Source organism: Antedon bifida, chromosome 6 (assembly GCF_963402885.1).
Source record: "Antedon bifida chromosome 6, ecAntBifi1.1, whole genome shotgun sequence".
Classification (NCBI taxonomy): Eukaryota; Metazoa; Echinodermata; class Crinoidea; order Comatulida; family Antedonidae; genus Antedon; species Antedon bifida.
In genome coordinates, this window is record NC_136231.1 from 23,379,762 (window position 1) to 23,402,184 (window position 22,423).

The 22,423-nt window shown below is 31.2% G+C and overlaps 1 protein-coding gene across 1 annotated transcript in view; it reads left to right on the forward strand.

Moving 5' to 3' along the window:
- Positions 1-22,423, forward strand: part of LOC144845885 (uncharacterized) — a 155,047-nt gene that overhangs the window by 3,509 nt on the left and 129,115 nt on the right. The window contains exons 6-7 of the mRNA XM_078703384.1: positions 360-512; positions 814-954. Of these exons, the coding sequence (XP_078559510.1) occupies positions 360-512; positions 814-954 (294 nt within the window). The remainder of the gene's footprint in view (positions 1-359; positions 513-813; positions 955-22,423) is intronic.

Consider the following 22,423-nt stretch of genomic DNA (forward strand, 5'->3'; position numbering starts at 1 on the left):
ATAATCATGTATCAACAAAGCCTATAACCTAATAGTTAACTAGAGGATAAGCTAACTTTATACACAATAGCTGCTTATTAAATAGATATCCGGTAGCTAATTAGTTTATCATTTAAGCAAAGCGCAATTTTGGATAATTAGAATAGACAATGATATTATACTTAGTTATGTTTTGTCAATTCCTTACAGCAGAACGAAATACGTTATGTACATTATGATATGATTTCATAAAATTTATTAAGTCCACGTATTATAATCAGCTTACCAAATCCTATTTCCTCCATCTATTGTTTATAAACTGTAAATACCAAATAAATCACAATATTGAAAACATCAATACAATTTTGTTGTATACTTAGAATGTGGTGCCAATAGACATGGTTGGAATTGTGAAAATCGTTGTGTTACTTTTAATAACCCGGCACATGCATGTAGTAACAAACAATTTTGCCTACCTGATCCATATGGTTGTACATGTGTTAGCGGCTTTAAAGGCATACCATGTCAAACGGGTAAAAACTGCCATTTCTATATTTTTCGTTTAAGGAATATCAAATTTAATTATAGTTAGTTATAGGTTGGCATTTAATGAGATACCATGATCAGTTAACATGTATCGTTCTTGTTTGTCTACTTTTACGTATTTTCTTGTACAAACTTACATTACAATATTTTAATTTTCTACATCAATATTTATTTAAAGTTAATCTACTAATCTATTTCTCTATTAACATTAGGCCTACCACTCAACAATAATAATTCAAAATACTTAAAATTAATAATATAGTGATTTTTTAAATTCTTCTACTACAGAATGTTCACCGGGTACATTTGGTGCAGATTGTGCTCAAACTTGTCATTGTAAACGGGAGTGTTGTGATAGATATACAGGAAGATGCACTAGTATTGAAGATTCTTCTTGTGCATTCCCATGGGCGGGATCTAACTGTCAAAGTAAGATTGTCAATAATATCTCTGTGTAGATATCACATAATTATGATTACATGATTTCTGTTTTTTTTAATAAAATGATGTTTCTCTCTAGGCTCCACACGTATGTGTTAGATTCAGATAACATAAAGCAGTAATTGAAAGTCATTATCATGGATCCCTTCTAGAAGTTAAAACATGTCTCGCAGGTTTTAGAAATCATTCTAAGATTTTGGTATTATCTCAAACATGAAGTACAGCGCCCAAATAATTTAAATAATCATTGTACATTACTTACAATATTTTGAAATTATTTCATTAGAATGCCAGCCTCAACTTTACGGAGAAAATTGTGATATGGAATGCAAAGCCTGCAACGAATGTCACAGACTGACTGGAAGATGCATCACATGTGCAACGAATTATCTTGAACCCGACTGTGAAATTGGTAAGATTTTGCCAGTAGACATTATTTATTGTGAACTTTAGTCAGAGAGTGAAATAAACAGTAATGTTTAATTGATTTATAACCCTGCAATGCATTTTTATGCATTTTTAATTCTAAGGAATCATCAATACCACATTTACACCAGCAAATAACGGCCAGAATACAACTGCAACCTGTAAAGTCTACCAAACCGGTGCTTATGAAGTTCAGACAATGGTTATCATGATGAATAATGACGTCACTGGAAACATTACAACAGCGTTGGAAGCAAAGCAAGATGGTCAGAATATAATGATATATACATTTTCTGTGATAGCTGATGTGGATTCGACATACAAGTGTGTTATCTCGCATGAAGATGTTTTAGCTCAGAGTGTGATCATACCAGAAATATTTCGTAAGTGAAAAAAAAACCAATTTGGTAAGATCCATGAAGATAAACCTAGGCACAGCTTCTAATAATGAGTGTGTCACAGATTTATTCTGTCTTTATTCATAGTGCCGAATAAAAGCAAAGCAATTGTTTTACATTCTTATTATTTTAATTATTTTTTACTAATTTTACTGATATCTGACTCTATTTGCTTTAACAGTGTATGACCATACTACATATTTTAAGATATAATTTTTAGTTTTAGGAAATTAGAATAATTGTAATTGTCTAAATCAGTAAAATTAAACTAGATATCATCTTATTCATTTTTTTTTTCTACTACAGAAATAAAATTTATAATATGTACTGATTATGTTTTAATAACAGTTATAAACAAACTCAAACTGATGATAAGGAAGTCTTCTTCTTTGTTTGATCATAGTTATGATGACCTCATAAATATCGAAATGTCGAATCATTACTTCCCTCTCATTTTAGTTTTTTAAATAATCTATTATTATTATTATTATTATTATACTATACAAACTTCTAAAGTAACTGTTTATACTTTTTGAAATTAATATAGATTTAACTAATTCTCGAATTGTTTGTAAAAGATTCAACCTACACTTAATTTCTTTGAAAACATCTTAAATACTGTTCATTTTCATTTTTACATTTCTGTATTTTTACAAGAGCATTAATACGAATCGTTTGATAATTAGCTTAATCATTATACATTTTAAAGTTAGCCACATTCTATACATTTAAGTAATAATGGTTTTCTCAAAAGGTTTACCTTTCTACACCGGAAGTCTGGCTATACTTAATATCACAAGTTCCTCCATTGCAATTGAGTGGACGGCATGGAAAATCATTGACGACGGAGATGGTCCAGTTGTTGGATACTTTTTATACCACAAACTGAGCAATACTGATGATTGGAAGAAAATTCTATATCTAAATGATACATCAGGCACTGTTACTGGGTTGATATGGGATACAGAGTATTCGTTTGCTGTTTCAGCTGTGAGACCTGGTGAAGGCGGTAAAGGACCAATTGGGGAAAAAGAACTCCGAACAAAAACTCTATGCGGAAGTAAATTATTATGTTGTTACTTAATATATACAGTAATGATAACAGTACAAATTTGGTCTTTGATCAAAATAGTTCGTAGTTTGTCCAATGGCTGAATTTATTTAACTATTAAATGTATGATCATTTATATAATAATTTAGGGTTGTAATAGCATATTCAAAATCTGGTATACGTATCTGAAAAAAAGTTGTGTTACTTACTACGTCATTTTGTTGCCAATACTTTTTTCCATGATTGTATTTTCACAGTTCCTTTACCAATTCAGACCGTAGAACATCAGCTTTTAACTAACGGAAATGTCAAAGTTTCATGGAGAGTATGTGTAAACAGTAGCTTTATTTTACGACACTCAGTCAATGTTGTCATTTAGAATAACATTTAAATTCAATAAAATAATACATTTCAAAATAAATGTTTAAACTTGAAGTTCATTTTTCTGTTTAATTTTAGAGAAACCCGGATGTCGTGTCACTGAAATGTTTCAGTAATACATTAATGTATAACATTTACCTAAAGGTGATCAACAATGAAGGATATCGAGAAGATGTTTACCACACTAATACGAATCAACTTACTATAAATAATATTGGAGTTGCAGACAGTTACGTCATTTATGTCACGATCTCTAATACAGACAGTGAGAGTATATCTGTTGGGAGTTCAATTGAACAGGAGAATGGTAGGTGGATTTAGGTTAAGTTCCACAAAGTGTTACTTTATTTTATAAGCAGATGCCTCAGGCAGGTAGAAATTCTAATATCAACAATTGCAATAATTGTCTCTATATAAAACTTCAATCGATTTTATTTCAGAAAGTCCTAATTCATCCATTTCCGTTGCGATTATTGGTGGCGCTGTTGCAGCTGGTGTGTTTATTGGTATTGTATTTACTATTATGATAATACAATGGTAAGTTCAAGTTCAAATTATGTTTTAAACTATTATGTTAGGTTGTTATGTTTATACCGATTACAGGTAGACCTAAATAAATGTAAAGTAGTCCAATGATATTTGTTGTTAATATTCATTCGTCAGTGGAAAATTACTTCCATTTATTGTCATTTGCATAAAAGATATACTTGCATACAATTAAATTAACTAAACGATAGGTATACGACATTGAGATAAAACACAAATTTAATTTGCGTTTCTCACACAAATATCACACAGTTTTGTCTTGTTTTAAACATTTTGTCTAAATCTAAGTCAAGTTTACATATTGTTATCTACCATTTTAAAAGACAATATGATCTATAAAATATAGTAGCTTAAGTTCCCATTATACGTTCATTTTCAAGTTTATGATGAGCGTTATTTTTTATTTTTTGTTTCAAAGTAAACAAAGACTACGTAAGAATGTAAGCAAGCATGATAACCATGAGTCGAATGGTCAAAATGTTTACAAGAACTATGCAACCAGTGATGAACACGTTTACCAAGATTTTGAATCAAATGAGAAGGTTTACCAGAATTCTGCAACAACTAACGAATCCGTATCACGGTAAATAATAAATGCGCTTTGTTCTTTTGTCAAATGCATTATTTAACATGTAGTTAGTCGGAGTTAATTCATAATTATAATAGCATCATTTTTTATTTTTTATTTTTCTTAATCATATGTTTGAATAATGGTTGATTTTCCCCTCATTAAATATTTGTTGTACATGCTAATGAATTTTACATTGATGTAGATCATTTCTTTCTTTTATCATTTCAATTATCTCGTAATAATGATATTATAATTGCTGAATTGCTTAAGCAGAGCAAAACTACACAAAAATGCGGATAAATCTGCCGATGAAATGTCAGTCGAGCTGCACGTTTATCAAAATTATGAAATTAAGGATAACGATTCAGGAAATCCTTCATGGTAAGAAATTAATTTTACATAATAGTAATAAAATAAAAAACAACAGCTTCTAGAGACGATAATAATTTAAACTGCTGAATTAATCCAAATGATATATTAAAAATTACTGTTTACATTAAAGTAATATTTGTTATTAAATGTCTTTTATTTTCAACAGTTTTGAAAACGATGAAAATGTTGACGACCCACGTAATCATTCTTACGAATCTATTGTTTTGAATTGAATTAGTTCAAAGTGACAATTGAGAGTGTAATTTTACGGTAGACGTATTATTATGAATTAGAAATATTAATTTACTGAAACTAGCCTACTTATTTACGTCGGTGGCTAATTAGTGGTGTATTAATAGAAAATAAACAAACATACATTATATTTATAATTAAACAAATACCCAGAATACAATTGTTCTATGGAATACACAGAAATAATAAAGTTAATACATACATTATTTAGAATATTACATTTATTAGACAAACCAGCAAATGGAGAGTCAACCTCTATTTTGAGGTAGGAAAGAAAACCTGCCCAATTGGTATGTCCAAAATAAGTAAGTAAATGTATATAAGAATAAGTTTAGAAAAAGTATATAATCTGTTTATGTTTGAGTTTATAAGTTAATGAGATTGATATTCTCATTATTTCAAGAATAATTGAGAATCAGAATTTTTGGTTTGGAATCATCGGTTTTTCTTTATAGTCATTACTGTGTTTGTAGATGCTGTTGTTGTTTTTATTCATTTTCTTACTTTATGTGTATGTATAACAAGTCACTCTGAGGCTTAGGCGATTGTATTATCTTCCTTCTAGATCTTTACTAGATCCACTCTGTGTGAAAAATGTTCATTCAATAATAAGATGATAATACATAATATGTTCGTTTAAGTTTATAGTTCCTGTTTTGTTTTTTAGCCAAAAACAGAACCAATTTACTACTAAAAAATAAAGCCAACCTAGTGTCGCCAACTTATATTCAATTGCGTTTTTTTAAATGTTGACGTTAAGATTCGGTTAGCTATGTAACACCCGGTTGACAATACGAACAAGCATCTACCATGATAAAGAACATCACTATATACGGGGTCGTTCACGTGTGCTATGCATTGAACTTCTAGTATTTCCACTACAAATTACAAACTAACTTTATCGTGGATCCATTTTTTGTGACTTCATGAAGTACTTATGGGGCCCAATTCTAAGGTGTTCTATCCAAAGTTAGTTACCACATTTTGAGTCGAAATACAAGGTGGTTACGAAACAACTGTTAAAATATATGACCTCACTCACATGGTATTTCGAAGGGTAGTTTACTTTTGAAAGAATAAAAAGACATTTCATACATTTTGTTACACAAATATTCAAAATATTGATTTTAGTTGATACAAACCAGGAAATTGTACCTTTCCTCCTACCTGCATCAAGTAATTATTTTATTTTATTCATTTCAGAATAGTAGGCCTAATTTATTTCTTAAATTTTTGTCTTCAATTAATTCTGACAGACCAGATGTCTTCTCTTGCCAAATAAAATATATATACTGTATATATATATTATGCTATGTTCGAACCTTTCCGTAAAGAATCAGATTACTCTTCGAGGTAAATGTCATGTTAAATGTATCATTTTTCTAAATAATTAATAACATTTGTTATTTTACCAAATCAACAGTGATGATAATAAACAAAATTAGACATTAAATATATAATATTGAAAAAAAATGAATAACACATACATTGGTTTCAAATTGTTTGTTATTATATTATTTCAACGTTCACATGGACGTAATGTTTACTTACAATATTTATTTCATTTCAGGAAAAACCCAAATCAAGAAAGTATTTACGAATTACCTGATGAAAATGCTTTAGTTATAGTTATGCAAATTAGTTGAAAGTAAAAATCATAGGATATCGCGAGTGTATATATAATCTAGGACATTGAGCTTCAAATAGCAAACGTTTTAATTATCTAACTTACAGTTGGCTGAATTTCGACCGCTCAATTGGCTCGCTTTAAAGTAAACATTTAGCGAGAAGGGAACTGATAGAAAGCCTGGAAAAAAATACACTTTTCAAAATCAGATGCAAACCTTTCAAAGTATACTCGAATTAAATTAAGTAGAATAAACACTAAAAACGTGCACATAGCTTATAGTTTCTGGTAAATTAACGGCTGTAAAAGAAAGTTTGTTTGTTTCCTACCTTACACTGATACGAATACATTTTAAGTCCCATTCCCTACGTTTTTATATCTAATTTAAGGTTACAAACTACATTTAATGTAAAAATATATACCATATGGTCCTATTTTCGTCTTTAAATGGTTACAAATTTGAAAAATAAGGCGATTCTAATAATTTTAGCGGCCCGCTATAAATCCCAACATGCATTGCACGCGGATTGATATGTTTGTTTTTCTTCTGCAATTCACTCACTTTTCGATCGATAGGGCCAATACAAATGGAAGACTCCTTAGCGAAAATATTGGTTTCTGCCAATTTGTATCAACGGAGTCTGGCAAAAACAGAAAGATAATTAATGCAGCAACTATATACAACGTCAGGCTAGGCATTATGCTAGCGTACGATGTTCGTACGTTACCGATGATTACCAGCTAGGCCTACAAAACTAAGCGTAGCTAGCTAGGCTAGGCCTAAAGACTGCCAACGCCGAGAGGTCATTCACCGTGACCTACTTAGGTAGTGCATTGTTTCTCTCTTCTTTATTAGAGAGGTTTCGCAATCTTACGAATACGAAAACGGATACGTCACGCACACGTATTCGTTTTCGTAAGCCAGTAAAAATCTGTTTCGCACGGCAACGAAATATTGAGGGCGTCGTCCAAAATATGACTGCGGTAAATTTGAGCGAAGCGCAGGTACGTGTTGCTTTGTGCTTGACTGCCTAGGCCTAGCGTAACATCAAAGCGAGTGAGGACTTTAAAAACTGCTATTTATAAAAATTGACCTGGCATTTTAGTAAATTACTTTAGTAAATTACTTTCAATAAATCTATAATTATATTATAATCATGAATCATTCCTGATTCAAACGCAAAATGTGCAAAATAGATCAAAAACTATACTATAATAGTTACGAATATGACTGGTGATTTTTGTCAACAGGAATACGCTTTACGAATATGAAGTGGGGATCAGCTCAAAAGTTTCACAAATGTGTGACGTATCCGTTTTCGTTATCGTATTCGTAAGGTTGCGAAACCTCATATCATAATTTACCATAAAACGTACATTTATACTGTTTTTGTATTTTGTTTGAGCTATTTTACTTTATCCTCTTTTTTTTAAAATGTTATTTTTATATAATAGGCCTATAGATGCCATATTGAATATATAATCAAACATATTATTGTAACAAAACTGTATTGGAAGTAATAATAATACTAAAAATATATATGCCTAACTGAATATGAATCCTTTGAGTATTAATACCCAATGTACAAGGGAAATATCCGTTAAACTTCCCTTAAAAAGAGGCCGACATGCAAGACAGTGTAAACAACTTCTTTTATTGTGATGTTTTCCTGCTGAAAAGTAACCACGGCACAATAAACACGATATGCTGTATTGTATACATTTCAATTGAATGATTCAACCCCCAAAAAATAGGTGCTACTCATTCCATGTTTTAGACGTAAGTCGGAATAAGGTTTTGATTTCGAGCTGACGCTAAACTCGGTAAGTAAGCTTAACTGACATTTCTAAACATAATATACCGTATCTTCACATATTTTAATTAGTATCAACCTTATATTAATATAATTTATAAGGTTGTAAATAATTGCGTGTACTAATTTAATTCTGATTTTCTTATTATTTTACGTTATATGTCGTATATTGTTTGATGTTCTATTAATTATTTTACACTTATTTATATAATTTAACATGTATAAATAAGTTAATAACTGTTTTGTATATGTAATTAAAATAGCAATATACATTGTTAGACCGTTTACAGGCATGGAACAGAACATAATGACTTTTATACAATACAATATATATTGCTGAATAAATGTGAATGAATGAATAAATTAATAATAAAAAACCAGCTGACGAGATTCGACGCGATTAAGATTATATAAGACAACTAAGATAATATAAATTTATGTTTTAAGTTATGGGTTATAAACATTTATCTTCTTATAACCCATTCATTTAAATCCTTTAAAATTAACACTATTTTGACAGGAAGGAAAACAATTAGGTAAATAAGTTTATATTGTTGAACATTGGTTGTGATAAATAGATGTTCACATTTTCTGACTTGTAATTCCACCATTTTTAGATTGTATATTTCCTGAAGTACACACAGAAATCGTGTTTTATTGTAGTTCCCTTTTTGTTGATAATAAACTATTATATTGCGCAGTATATATTTCGTCTGAACCCCTAATTTGATCAACCATGCGTAGAATAGAAAACCTACTGTATTTATTTAAATAAACGCCTCAGGGGTTTTTTATGGGGCGTTTATTCGAAGGAGGCGTTTATTCAGGGGAGGGATTTTTTTGGTGTAATATGATAACATGTAAATCAAATAAATACCCCCTAGTTTAAAAAAACACAATTAATATCAGGAAGTGCTAACATTCCAATAAAAGTATCAACATGTTTGGTAAATAATGTAGAACTTGCCATCAATCAATGAATTCTACTCTATAAAATGTGTTTATACTATATTATGTATATATGCATGTGACATTTGCGTGTATTCGAGGAATAAATACGCACCCCTGGGCGTTTATTCCAAAATGTAAATAATGTAGAACTTGCCATCAATCAATGAATTCTACTCTAAAAAATGTGTTTATACTATATTATGTATATATGCATGTGACATGGGCGTTTATTCCAAAACTATGTTCTATGGGGAGTTTATTCAAGGGAGGCGTTTATTCAAAGCGGGGTCTTTATTCGAATAAATACGGTACTTCCTTATTACATGTTTAGAAACGAAATAGGCCTATTGTATCGGTATAATTTCTATTATTAGCTTAAAGATAATAACCTTAACGTAATATGTTTATTAAAGGTACATGTATGGTATCTGTTCAGAATATTTGCATTTCTTGTATCATATAATGCGTACTGACGTCATGACAGATAATTATATTACCAATTAAAATAACATTCATCAATGCTAGAACATATTAAACTGTACCTTTTAGCAAAGCTTTTGGGCAACACTAGCCCTTCATCAGTGCAAGTCATTTACATATTATACTGTATTTGGTTTAAAAGGAATAACAATTCAACAAGTAAAACACGCTTTATAATGCTGACAAGTTATTCAATACAAATCAATAATAATTAATACTAATTTCAATTAGCAATTATAAGTTATTATATTTACTTTTTTTTGTAATAGAAAACCATGATTGTTACAACTCTAATCGTTATTGAAGCTATTGTTTCATGCCTAGGTAAGTGCGAATCGTTATTATAAGGAGGAGGCAGTTTAGGCTGATATTTAGAGTAAGAAGATATACAATAATGTATTTCTTATAGTTTCATGGAGAAGGTGATACGTATACAGAAAGTTACATCCACAAAATGTATTCAAAGTTGAATGTTCATTCATGCAATACCTTTAGTTTGATGCTATCCCCTTTTTACGTGTAATTCAACATTACTAAATGGTTATTTAAAACAATTAATAGCTTACTTAGAGAATGTACATAACCAAATCTAATTGATATTATTTGAAGTTTTAGTTTATATTTGGAAAGTATAAGACTGACTATTTTCCCAATAGTATGAACCTTCACTCAGTCTAACTAAAAACAAACATAAAATGTAATGATGTATTTATTACAAATTTATTTAATATTATATTGTTTGTTTTTCTTATTTAGGGAATGATGAATATATAACAGTTTTGAATATTAATCCACAAAGCAACAGTGACAAACCGTACCAATGTTACACTCCTAACTCATTCACTAATTTTAGTTTGAGTTACGGTAGATCATTTGCAACACTACTCACTGAAAGTTTAACTGAAACATCGTGGGACTTGATGGATGATCATAGATATGTAACACCTGAAGTTGGCATGGGGGTGTACTATTGCAAGATAGTGAAAGATGGTGTCACTACAATCATTCAAACTACTAAAATACGAAACGATGGTAAGCTAGATTTTCTATAATCATAGAGGAAATAAATGCTTATGTATACTGTGGCATGTGCTTTCTATATATCACATAAATTATTTAAAAATAATGTTAATTAGAGGATCTTTCTTCGCCAGTAAAATTACTGTAATTACATAATCCTGTTACGGGTCTGAACGTTCCGGGTAGCTAAAAAGAAACAGGATAGGTTTATTTACACCATTAACACCGTTTTATTATTAACAGCCATTGTTACACCAGCAAACTATAAAAACACAGTGACTACTAATATTGGCGATACTGTCACAATTGGATTTGATACAGAATTGTCATCGCTTTACTGGAGAAAAGATGGTGTTCTAATAACAGGAATGTTGACGTCTGAAAAGAGCATGACCATTAACGCCGTAACCACCCTTAATGCTGGAGTTTACGAGATGTATGTAGCTGGCGATCGGTCAAATCGTAGACATTCATTTGTAAAATTGATTGTACGAGGTAAACATTATACATACAGTAATCATAAAGAAAGTAATATAATTTATATATATATATATATATATATATATAAACAAATCAGGCAAAGAACATTAATTCTAAACCGCCCGGTGTTACATACTGAAATTTAATTAATTAATTTGAAACGATAAAGATGAGGAAATCTGTGAGAATGAGAAAAAGTCGCCCCAACCGAGACTCGAACTCGGACCGCCTGCTTGATATGCAGATTTCACAAATCAAATTCCACCCTCATCATCATTTTGTGCATGCACAAATCATTTTCACAACAATGTACAGACATTTGGATCATACATTGCTTCATATTTCTTTAAGGAATGTGACTGCTTGATGACAATACACCATGTTTGTATTTATTTTTTCGCAGCATGTCCACGTCACAAATGGGGTCCACCTGACTGCACTGGTGACTGTGAATACTGCTATAATGGAGGCGTATGTGATGACAAAACAGGATTCTGTATCTGTGCACCAGGATTTATGGAGTCTTCATGTGCAATTGGTAAGGTATATATGGTCATTATATAACACAAACCTACACCACCGCCGCGGGAAACATTACATTTTCTTCTTTTATCGTTTTGTGATCAAACTATTTATTTGATATACACCAGCACAGATAAGTCTGCATGATGTTAAAGCACAAACATGTATTTATAAACTTATTTATTTTGTCTCACATCAAAGCCGATTCGGTCTGATTAAAAAAAATGCCTTGGTAGAATTGTTCTTTTCGGAAGGGGGCGGACGACTAAATAATTCAGTTTACTAATAAGGCCGATTTACACAAGCGGTAACGGTAAGCGGAAACCGCGTGCTTGTCCATGTATAATCTGTATATATCCTGAGTGTGTTTCCGCTCAACTCCGCGTTTTGTGTAAATGGTCATAAGAAAAATCATGATTCTATATTATATCTACGTTACCGGATAAGAGATGTTGAATTTCGAGTAGGCCTATGTATATTAGGAAAACCACAATTCGAAATATAAATCAAAGATGGCAGCTTACCGAAATATATTTCCATCAAAATGAGAATAAAATAATGTTGAAATCCGCTTGGTACAAATAAAACGATTGATGCAAAATGTTCAAGACACGGTAGCTTTTTTATTGGACGATTAATGATGCCATATTATAGGCATTGTCAGTATATCAAATGCATTGGTCAGATATATATATATACAGGTTGTAGAATTCTCAGAAATTGAGAAATAGATCTGCTTAGTTGAAAACCTAGCTACGCAAGCAGGACAGGCGTCGTATATTTCCAACAGCAAAAGTCGACGGAATAGGATATATATACATATATATATATATATATATATATATATAAACACAAGAGGCAAAGAACATTAATTCTAAACCGCCCGGTGATATACTGAAATTTAATTAATTAATTTGAAACGATAAAGATGAGGAAATCTGTGAGAATGAGAAAAAGTCTCTCTCTCTATATATATATATATATATATATATATATATGCACTGATGAAGGGCTAGTGTTGCCCGAAAGCTCTGCTAACTTTTCTGGCTGTTTACTTTATCGTTTTGATTTAGCTTTTCGCTTTTTTTATTTGTATCTCCATTGAGATCCAGCCACTGATACCCACAGCATTGTCATTTTTTTCAGTAATTTGCCTTTGGATTTATATATATATATATATATATATATAGAGACTTTTCATTGCAACTGCAACCATTACTAACATTTTGTTTCATTGTTCAGAGTCTGCATGTAATTTATGTTTCATTATTTAGAATGCGGTGGCAATAAGCATAGTTGGAATTGTGAAAGAGTTTGTTCCAGTAAGCATACTGATGATGAAAGTTCATGTAAAAACTTTCAGTTCTGCTTACCTGATCCATATGGATGTAGCTGTGTTACCGGTTACAAAGGATTGAAATGCGACACAGGTAGATAGATATACAATTCTCAAAACATTCTAGGATATTTTAGAAAAGTTCTATAAAACGATTTTAATTCCAAAGGGTTGCTTTTGAAATATGTTTATATCTTCTAATCTTTTTTCAATGCAAACTATGCAATTTTATAGCAACATTGAACTTTAGTTTGTAACTGATTCGTATCGATCTTTTGTTTTCACAACGTTCCACCAAAAGACTATGCAGCTATCTAACAAGGCCATATACATGGCTGCAGTCGCGTGCTCAAGTTAGTGTTTACCGACCGACCGACCGACCGACAGAGTGAGCTGTAGAGTCGCGCTGCACACGATCTAAAATATATGAGCATGCGTAGCGTTGGTTGCTGCGTAGTGGACTGTAGTGAAAACAAAATTTCCGTTATCAAGCGTTATAGATGTTAACTTAACCAGCTATATGCCCTTTTTCCTTTAATAGACTTAGTGTTGGCGTTTAAAAAAGTGGCATTGCAATTGAAATACAAATTAACATTCAATATTATAATCAACATTTATATCGACGAAACACACATTTTTTCTATATTTTTACAGAATGTCCATCAGGTACATTTGGTGCAGACTGTGCTCAAACTTGTCACTGTAAACAAGGTGGTTGTAATCGGTATACAGGAATATGCACTAACTCATCTTGTGCATTTCCATGGATGGGATCTAACTGTCAAAGTATGCACATTTTTGCTTTACTTTTAGCACAGAAATCTTGGTGAGGTTCTGTAAAGCAAACTTAATTGATTTATTGTTACCTGTAAGGGACTAGGCCTAGAATTCCACCACATAAGAAATAATGTACGTACAGTTTTTGCATAATAGCAATCTTCAAATATGCTACACAGTATCGGAGGCATATATATTATAGGTTCCTGATCAGTATACTAAGAATTAAGAATGTCGTGACAAAATTACATATACTTAATAAAGATAAAGCCACATTTATCCTTTTAGGCTACATATTCTGTACTGATAAATACTTTTGTTGTAGTGTGCCAGCCTAATCTGTTTGGAGAAAACTGTGAAACTGAGTGTAAACAGCCATGTGAATGTCACCGACTAACTGGAAAGTGCATCCAAGGAACATGTTTTTCCAATTTTCTTGAACCAAATTGTGTACCAATATATGGTGGAAGTCTAAAGGCCAATATTTCAAGTTCCTCTGTCGATATTGAATGGACGCCAGGCTATACAAATGGTCAGGTTGTTGGATACTTTTTAAACCACAGACTAAGCAACACAAATGATTGGAAGAAGGAATTCTATAATACATTGATTCTATCAGGCACCGTTACCGACTTGATGATGGACACAGAATACACTTTCGGTGTTTCAGCAGTGAGAGCCGGCGAAGAAGGTGAAGGACCAATTGGAGGGATAATCGCAGTAACAACACGATGTGGGAGTATGTATCTTGTTAGTTCAAAGTTACATTAGAACATAACTTTAAAATGAATCCAATACTTATTATGATCTAGTGTGTTACTTTAGAATGCGCTTCCTTAATACACCTGAGCCTGCTACTAAGACGACTGTAGTATACCAACCGCAATCTTTAGATATTCTCACAACTTCGTTTTAATTTCTCTCCTATTAATACGACAAAACTCCTCTTTTGTCACATTAAGTCTCATTAAGTCACAATCTACTTTTTAACAGAGCCGTCTTCTGTTGAGAACGTAAAACTCAAAGTTTCAGACAATGCTGACACATCAAGTATCACGGTTACATGGATAGTGAGTACAAGTCCGTTCGTATAGCACAATTGATGCGAATAACTGTTATGGCCAATTAGAATCAACACAAATAATATATACAAAAAATTGTCTTCCTATCTAAAAAAGTGTTTTTATAAAGATTATTAGTATTCAGCATTCCAATAAGCAGGAAACGGAATTCTGTTTGCATGCTTTAATAACTGTACTAAATCAAAAGCTTAATATCATGTATTTGTACTGAGTACTGTGTCAGCCAGTCGATCGATGGAAGAGAGTTAGGCCCTATAGTAATATATTCATTTCCAGTCCATGATATGCTACGACATTTTCTTTATGTAGCGTATATTTTACCGCTATAAAATCTTTCCAAACACACAACAGCCCTCCTTCATCTTTTTGTGTATTGGATTAAGTTATGTTATTATCCTCATTTTTGTTGTTGTCATAGGGAAACCCTGACGCAGAGACACTGAAATGCTCGAATACAACATTTGTCTACAGAGTGTATCTAAGAAAGATCATCAATAAGGGGTGTCAGGAGGAGGTTTACCAGACACAAACCAATGAGCTAACAATCGAAAATGTTGAGGTGGAATACCCTTACGCTATCTTGGTCACAGTGGCTAATAAAGACAGCGAAAGTGAACCTACTCTTGGTAAAGAAGAAACAGGTAATGTAAATACTTCTAACGAACTACAATGTTCATATTTTATATTCAATTTTTTAATAATAATAATTTGTTATTGTCGTTAGTATTGTTGTTTTGATAGTTGGGCTGGTACTCGAACATTCACAAAAAATGGATTTCGAAAATTCGATTCTCATATGATAAAACATGTAACACATAATATTAATTTGAGGCAATATTCAAATTAGTTTAGTTCTTGCAAGCATTGTGATAACTTTATGTATAGTAAGCGTGTATATGAATTTGAATGTTAATTAGTAGAAACAGTAGAGGACGATGGAGAAAAAGAAGGAAATGCTAACAGCATCGGAGCAATTGGGGGCGCTGCGGCAGCAGGGTTGTTCTTTGGCGTTGTCATCACTATTGCGGTTACAATTTTGTAAGTAGGTCTGCATACAATTTCATTGTTATTTAAAACCCTTTATATCATGTTTTACAAAACAAGTCTTTAGTATTTATAATGTTTGTATTGTTCTGTAATGTATAATATTCTCCAATTAAATTTCAATAAACAGTTATTATCCTGAGCAAAACATTTCAATGGACTTTTAATTCAGTTTACAAATGAGTATAGGCCTTTTTAGTCTAAATGGTGAATATTTTTTTTTTCTTAATGTAAACAAAGATTTTGTAAGAAAGCAAGGAAATCTGACGATAATGCATCAAATGATCCACAAGTTCATTATAACTACGCAAGTAATAGTTACAATACTTCATTACCAGGGTAAATGTAATCTTTATTACAAATTTCTAACAATAGCCTATTATTTCTTTACTTCACAATTTTTCAAAGCTAGTTTTTTAAAAACATTATTTACATTATAACGTCAGGGGAACATCAGTAGCCCTACTTACTACCTTGTATTTGTGGAAGTTTATTTCAGAAAACAGATAATTATTCTACTACAGCTAAATAACATGTTTATATTAATTGATATTGTTGCCATTCATGGTAAGGCAGGCGATGACCTGGACATTCGATTTTAAAACTGTTGATAAGATTTGATGACGCGTATTGTGTCATTCTAGAAGTATTAATTAGTATAATTACAATAATATACAGTATTTATTTTCACTAGTAACGATTTATTTGTCTTACACCTTTCTTAATTTAAGGAAAAACCAAGATACAACATATGAATTAACTGGTGATGATTATGCAACAGTTACTGGTCCATGTTACAGTAACACACCACAGGTGCCCATTAATAGAGAGGATGATCCAGTATCTACTCATTAGTTTACGACGACAGAGTATATTAACAATTATCTAAATCTTAAATAGTGTTAAATTTTGTATGCGATATACATTTTTTAATTGAAAGCATTATAAACACAGTTGAGCCTTATATTTTTACCACTAATTTAATGATATTAGCTAATTTGTGACAAAAAAAACCCATTTCAATATAATATAGTATATCTTCCAATAATAGAAGTGTACCTTAAATAATTCATCTAAACATTTTATAATTGTCTTAAAAATGTTGCGTTACCATTCATTTAAATAATATTTTATTATATTTCTTATACTCACTGTATTGTAAGGTAAAATGTCTACGTTTTTGTTACTTTATATCGTTTTGTTTCTAGCTACTTTACCCTAATAAATATTTTTAAATGGTTAGCATCAAAATCGTTTTCTTCAATGGCCTGTAATTATTCATTTATAATTTTTGGGGAACATTTTGTGTTATTTTTCAAAATATTTAAAGTGATATCCGTTTGATTTTACAACAACAATTGTTGGAATAGTCTTTCAATGCATTGATAGAGCCTCAACTATCTCAACTCAACAATTCTTGTTAAACATACCTTCAATACCATGCTCAATTTACATTATCTGACGGTATGTCAGAAAAATATTACCACTTTGAAACTTTAGTTTAGATTTACTTTATGATTGAACTCAAGCCATAATAACGCCTTTGTTAGTTTTAACCTTGTATTCTGTACTTTCGTGGCTTTGTGTATAGTATTCTTTTATTTATTTTATTGTTGTTTTTACAACAGCGTTTCATGATAGTGGATGATCAATGCATATACTGTAATAGTGATGCATTTACTTCCTTCTTCCATTTTATTAGACGACATCCATGTTTGATTTGGTTTTAAAGCTAAAATACGTAAGTATTCTTAATTAATGATTACGTATTTATACAGGAATGATCTACCGCTAGTTTGTCAAACCAGGGAGTTTATTAACAAGGAGAATAATTGAAAATATTATATTATAATTAATGAATACATTTCTGCTGTAAGGGCACTGTTGTTACAACTATAAACGACGATAGAACATGAAGACTAAGGATCATCGACCAGAAATATTGTGTGAAATTGGTCATTCGCCATTTGTGAAATATGAATTTAATATTTATCAAGGTTTGAAATTAAATCACAATACACATAATGATAAATATAGGCCACCTGAACAGTTTAATATTAGTATATGTGGTTCTTCCTTTTTCCATTTAATAGGGATTTTTATTTTTACCAATGAATAAGCTAGAGATCATGAGAAATACGATTTTAAATCAAAGATACATATTTTCTAAATATGTTTTACAATATGATTATCATATTTATCTTATAAAACGAAGATCTAGATCCGTCCTGCAGCTCATACAAACACACACACACACACACACACTGGATATGCTTTTATGTAATAGGCCTGTCACAAGCGTTTCTCCGAAATTATCTTAGTGGTGAATTCATGTGTTCCATATTATGTAGCCATCAGGGAAAGTAAGGGGTGAATAGCCTGTGTTACTAATGGGGTTTGGTCCCACCATGTTACAACTGTATACATGCAAATGTTAATACGTTAATTACAGTTTCAACTAAAGTCTTGGTGATCTATAAACATATAAATTGAAAATAAAACGAGTCAATCACTGGACTCTTTATAATTAGCTCATTAACAATGGTATTAATCTTTGTATTGTTAAATTGCTCAAATGTTGGTATGAGAAACAGAGTTTTTTGATACGTTGGGGAAACTCTGTTTCAAATCCATTTACAGTATCCAATGGAGTTAGACAGGGTGGGGTTATGTCCCCTCTCCTTTATAACATATATATTAGTACTCTAAATTGTAGACTAAGTGGTTTGTGTCAGGGTTGCCAATGTAGAAACATTATCTTGAATCATCTTAGTTATGCGGATGATCTTGTTCTACTTGCCCCTTCAGTTGCTGGTCTCCAGCTATTGGTACATGTTTGTGAAGAGTTTTCGCAAGAGAATGATGTTTTATTTAATGATAAGAAATCTTTTTGTATGCGTTTCTGTCCTCGTACTTGCACACTTGAAGGTAATTCTATTACTAAACTTTTTGGTAAAAAACTTGCTTATGTTGAGAAAGGTACCTATCTTGGTCATATTCTTATGTGTGATTGCAGTGATGAGGCCGACATTCAAAGTCAGTACAGGTCTTTGTGTATTAGAAGCAACTCACTCAATCGTAAATTTATGAAATGCTCTACCAATGTTAAATGTTGTCCCTTCTTTTAATAAGTACATGCGAAAATCTACCTATGGTTTCATGCAACGTATGTTGAATAGTGGTAACATTCTTGTTGCTTGTGTTGCAAACATATGCTCCATAACTCCTAAATGTATTGTAGATGGATAAGCATTCTATATACTTAAGTTTGGATTTTTCTTTTTCTGTTTATAAGTTTATTAATATGGATGATATTTCCGAAATAAAAAGAAATTGAATTGAAAACAAAACTAGATAATTTGATGAATAATTGTCAATAAAAAAAAGATTACAATATGTTATGAATTAGTATAAAGTGTGTGCATGGTATAGATGTATGCTATATTGATACATAAATATTTCTACATTCTTGTACTGCAAATAGTTTGGAGGCTTTGTGGCATGTAGCAAACCAAATAATTTAATTATTATTCACCAGAATAAAGACAAATTACAATTCATTTACAATATCATCTTTCGTCACAAAGTGAGAATTATATACGGGTTTTTTTTACAGAAAAATATGATTGTTACAGTTCTAATCTTCATTCAAGTTATCTTATCCTGCCTTGGTAAGTTATATTTTTAAATACTTCCCGAAAAAAGGGCAACAATAATAGTTCAGGCTACTACTGACGGTAATCACTGTATGTTATAGGCCTATCTAAACCAACCAACCAACCAACCATAATTGATATAATTTGTATGCCTATCTAATTTTTGTTAAATTGCAAATATTGTCATTTCATTGAATAGTAAATAGCATACTGTTTTTTTTCACAGTCTTATAGTAGAATTCAGAGCTTTTAAATTGTTTATTTATTTTGGGCTCTAGGCCTATTCTACGGAAGCCCTTTCGGACCATTAGTGAATTATAATTTAAGAGCCGTTATGCCGCACTATTCACTATTGGACCGAGCTTCTGTACTGTTTTCTTTCTATTGAGACAACATGTCTAAATATAATACAAATAAAATAATTACGCCGCAATGATGTAAGTTTACAATCTGTGTGTGGTTTATTCATACAAATTAATTTTTCAATAGTTTACACTAATTTATGAAATTTAAATAATAAAATAGATTTATCATTTCTCATCCATGTCTTGTAACGGTCATGATGTACAGTATTGGGTCCATTATGATTTATTCAACCGAATGATTCAATGTCAGTTACGTACACAAAGGAAAAGCACGGTTACACTCACTATGATTAAAATAGAATCATAAATAAAAGTGCGTCAATTTTCAATCAAAAGAACTGTCCATTTATAATAGACATTACACACGTTGGCATTTTGTCCAATTATTTTCTAACATTTCGATTCTGGCAAAGCCCAACAGGCTACGAAATCGTTATCAAGTATAACCTCTACAGTACTGTATAACTGTACAAAACACCATGACAATGACAAATCCGCGTTAACTGCTGTAGAAATTATTAAATTTTTCATCAAATAAATAATACCATTATGTAATGTATTCATTTTAAAATTGTTAACAAGTATGTGATAATTGTTTTCTCCAGGAAATGATAAATATATAACGGTTTTGAGTTTATATCCAAAACATAACAATGCTTACCAATACCAATGTTATCCTCCTACTGGCTATACTGGTTATAGTCTGAGTTACGGTAGATCATTTGCAGTAGCGAGTGATGAAAGTTTAGATGAAACATCTTGGACTGTGGGCAGTGGTCGCAAGTATACAACGCCTAATGTTGGCATGGGAGTGTATTATTGCAAGATAGTCAACAATGGTGTCACAACAGTCGTTCAAACTACTAAAATAAGAAATGATGGTAAGCAGCAATGATAATAACATGATTCTACAATCAATATTCATTTTCGTAAATTAGCGCCTAAATAATAGTTATTTTTTCTTTAGACGTCTACTGGTGTAATTTTTACCGTTTAACTTAGCTTTTGACTTTCGACCTACTAATTTTGTTTAGTCTTAATGATTTTGTATTGCTGTGTTAATTGATTTTGAAATGCAAATATTATGTCGTTATATTTTCAAATGTAAATGTATTATATTGTACACATTCTGTGTGAGCGAGAGCAACAGATCTGCAGGCACATTAATCGTGGGACTTACTGATACTGAACACTCACTTACTCTGAATAATAATAGTTAGCCTATATCCTTCTTCAATAATACATAATAAAATATATGAAATAAATAAACATTTAAAATAACATTTAAAAAAACTACTTTATTTTAAATCTAATCATATCCAATTGATTTTTGTGATTATTTTGTCATATGATTTCAAAACAGCCTTAATAACGCCGAAAAATTCTAAAAACACAATCACAGTGAATGTTGGTGATAACGTCACAATTCGATTTGATACGGAATTGACCAGTGATTTAGTGTGGAGGAAAGATGGCTCTACTCCATTAAAGATTGGAACGGAAAAAAACATGACCTTCGACCCAGTAGAGACCATCGATGCTGGGGTTTACGAGATGTATCAGGATGGTAACCGGGAAGATCGTAGACATGCGTTTATCAAGTTGATTGTAAGAGGTAAAACAATAATAAAGACCACAATCAGTATATTGTGATGAATCAATTTAAGTTATAAATAACGACATACTCATCAAAGTGGAAGCTTTTAATGTTTGAAATGGTCTATAAAATAATTATTTCAATTAATTATTGTTCCGAATGCATTATACAGTATCTGCATTGTACATTATGTTCGAAGGTTGATATCAATAAATTAGGCATACTATTTCTTAACACCAAAAAAAAAAATCAGAAAAACCTTTCGCCCGCACATACACTGAAAAACTGTATTTTAATATATTTCTTTGTTTATAAACTAAAAATAGTATAGTGATATTTTAAATATATAATTGGTCTAATTTCCACCATTCAAACTACAGTATTAATACTATTAATGCAAAATGACATTGATGACCTATCTTATAAAGCAGATGATATGAAATGTTGTTTTCTTAGCGTGTCCTAATCACAAATGGGGTCTACCTGATTGTACTGGTGACTGTGAGTACTGCTATAATGGAGGTGTATGTGATGACAAAACAGGATTTTGTATCTGTGCACCTGGATTTAAGGGAGCGACATGTGAAAATGGTAAGAACTTAAATAAATAATGAATAAGAAACGTAAAATTACTCATAATTATTAACGGGTCTGGGCCCTTTGTCACCTGACCTTTTGCCACCCGGCCCTTTGTTGCCACCTAGGCCCG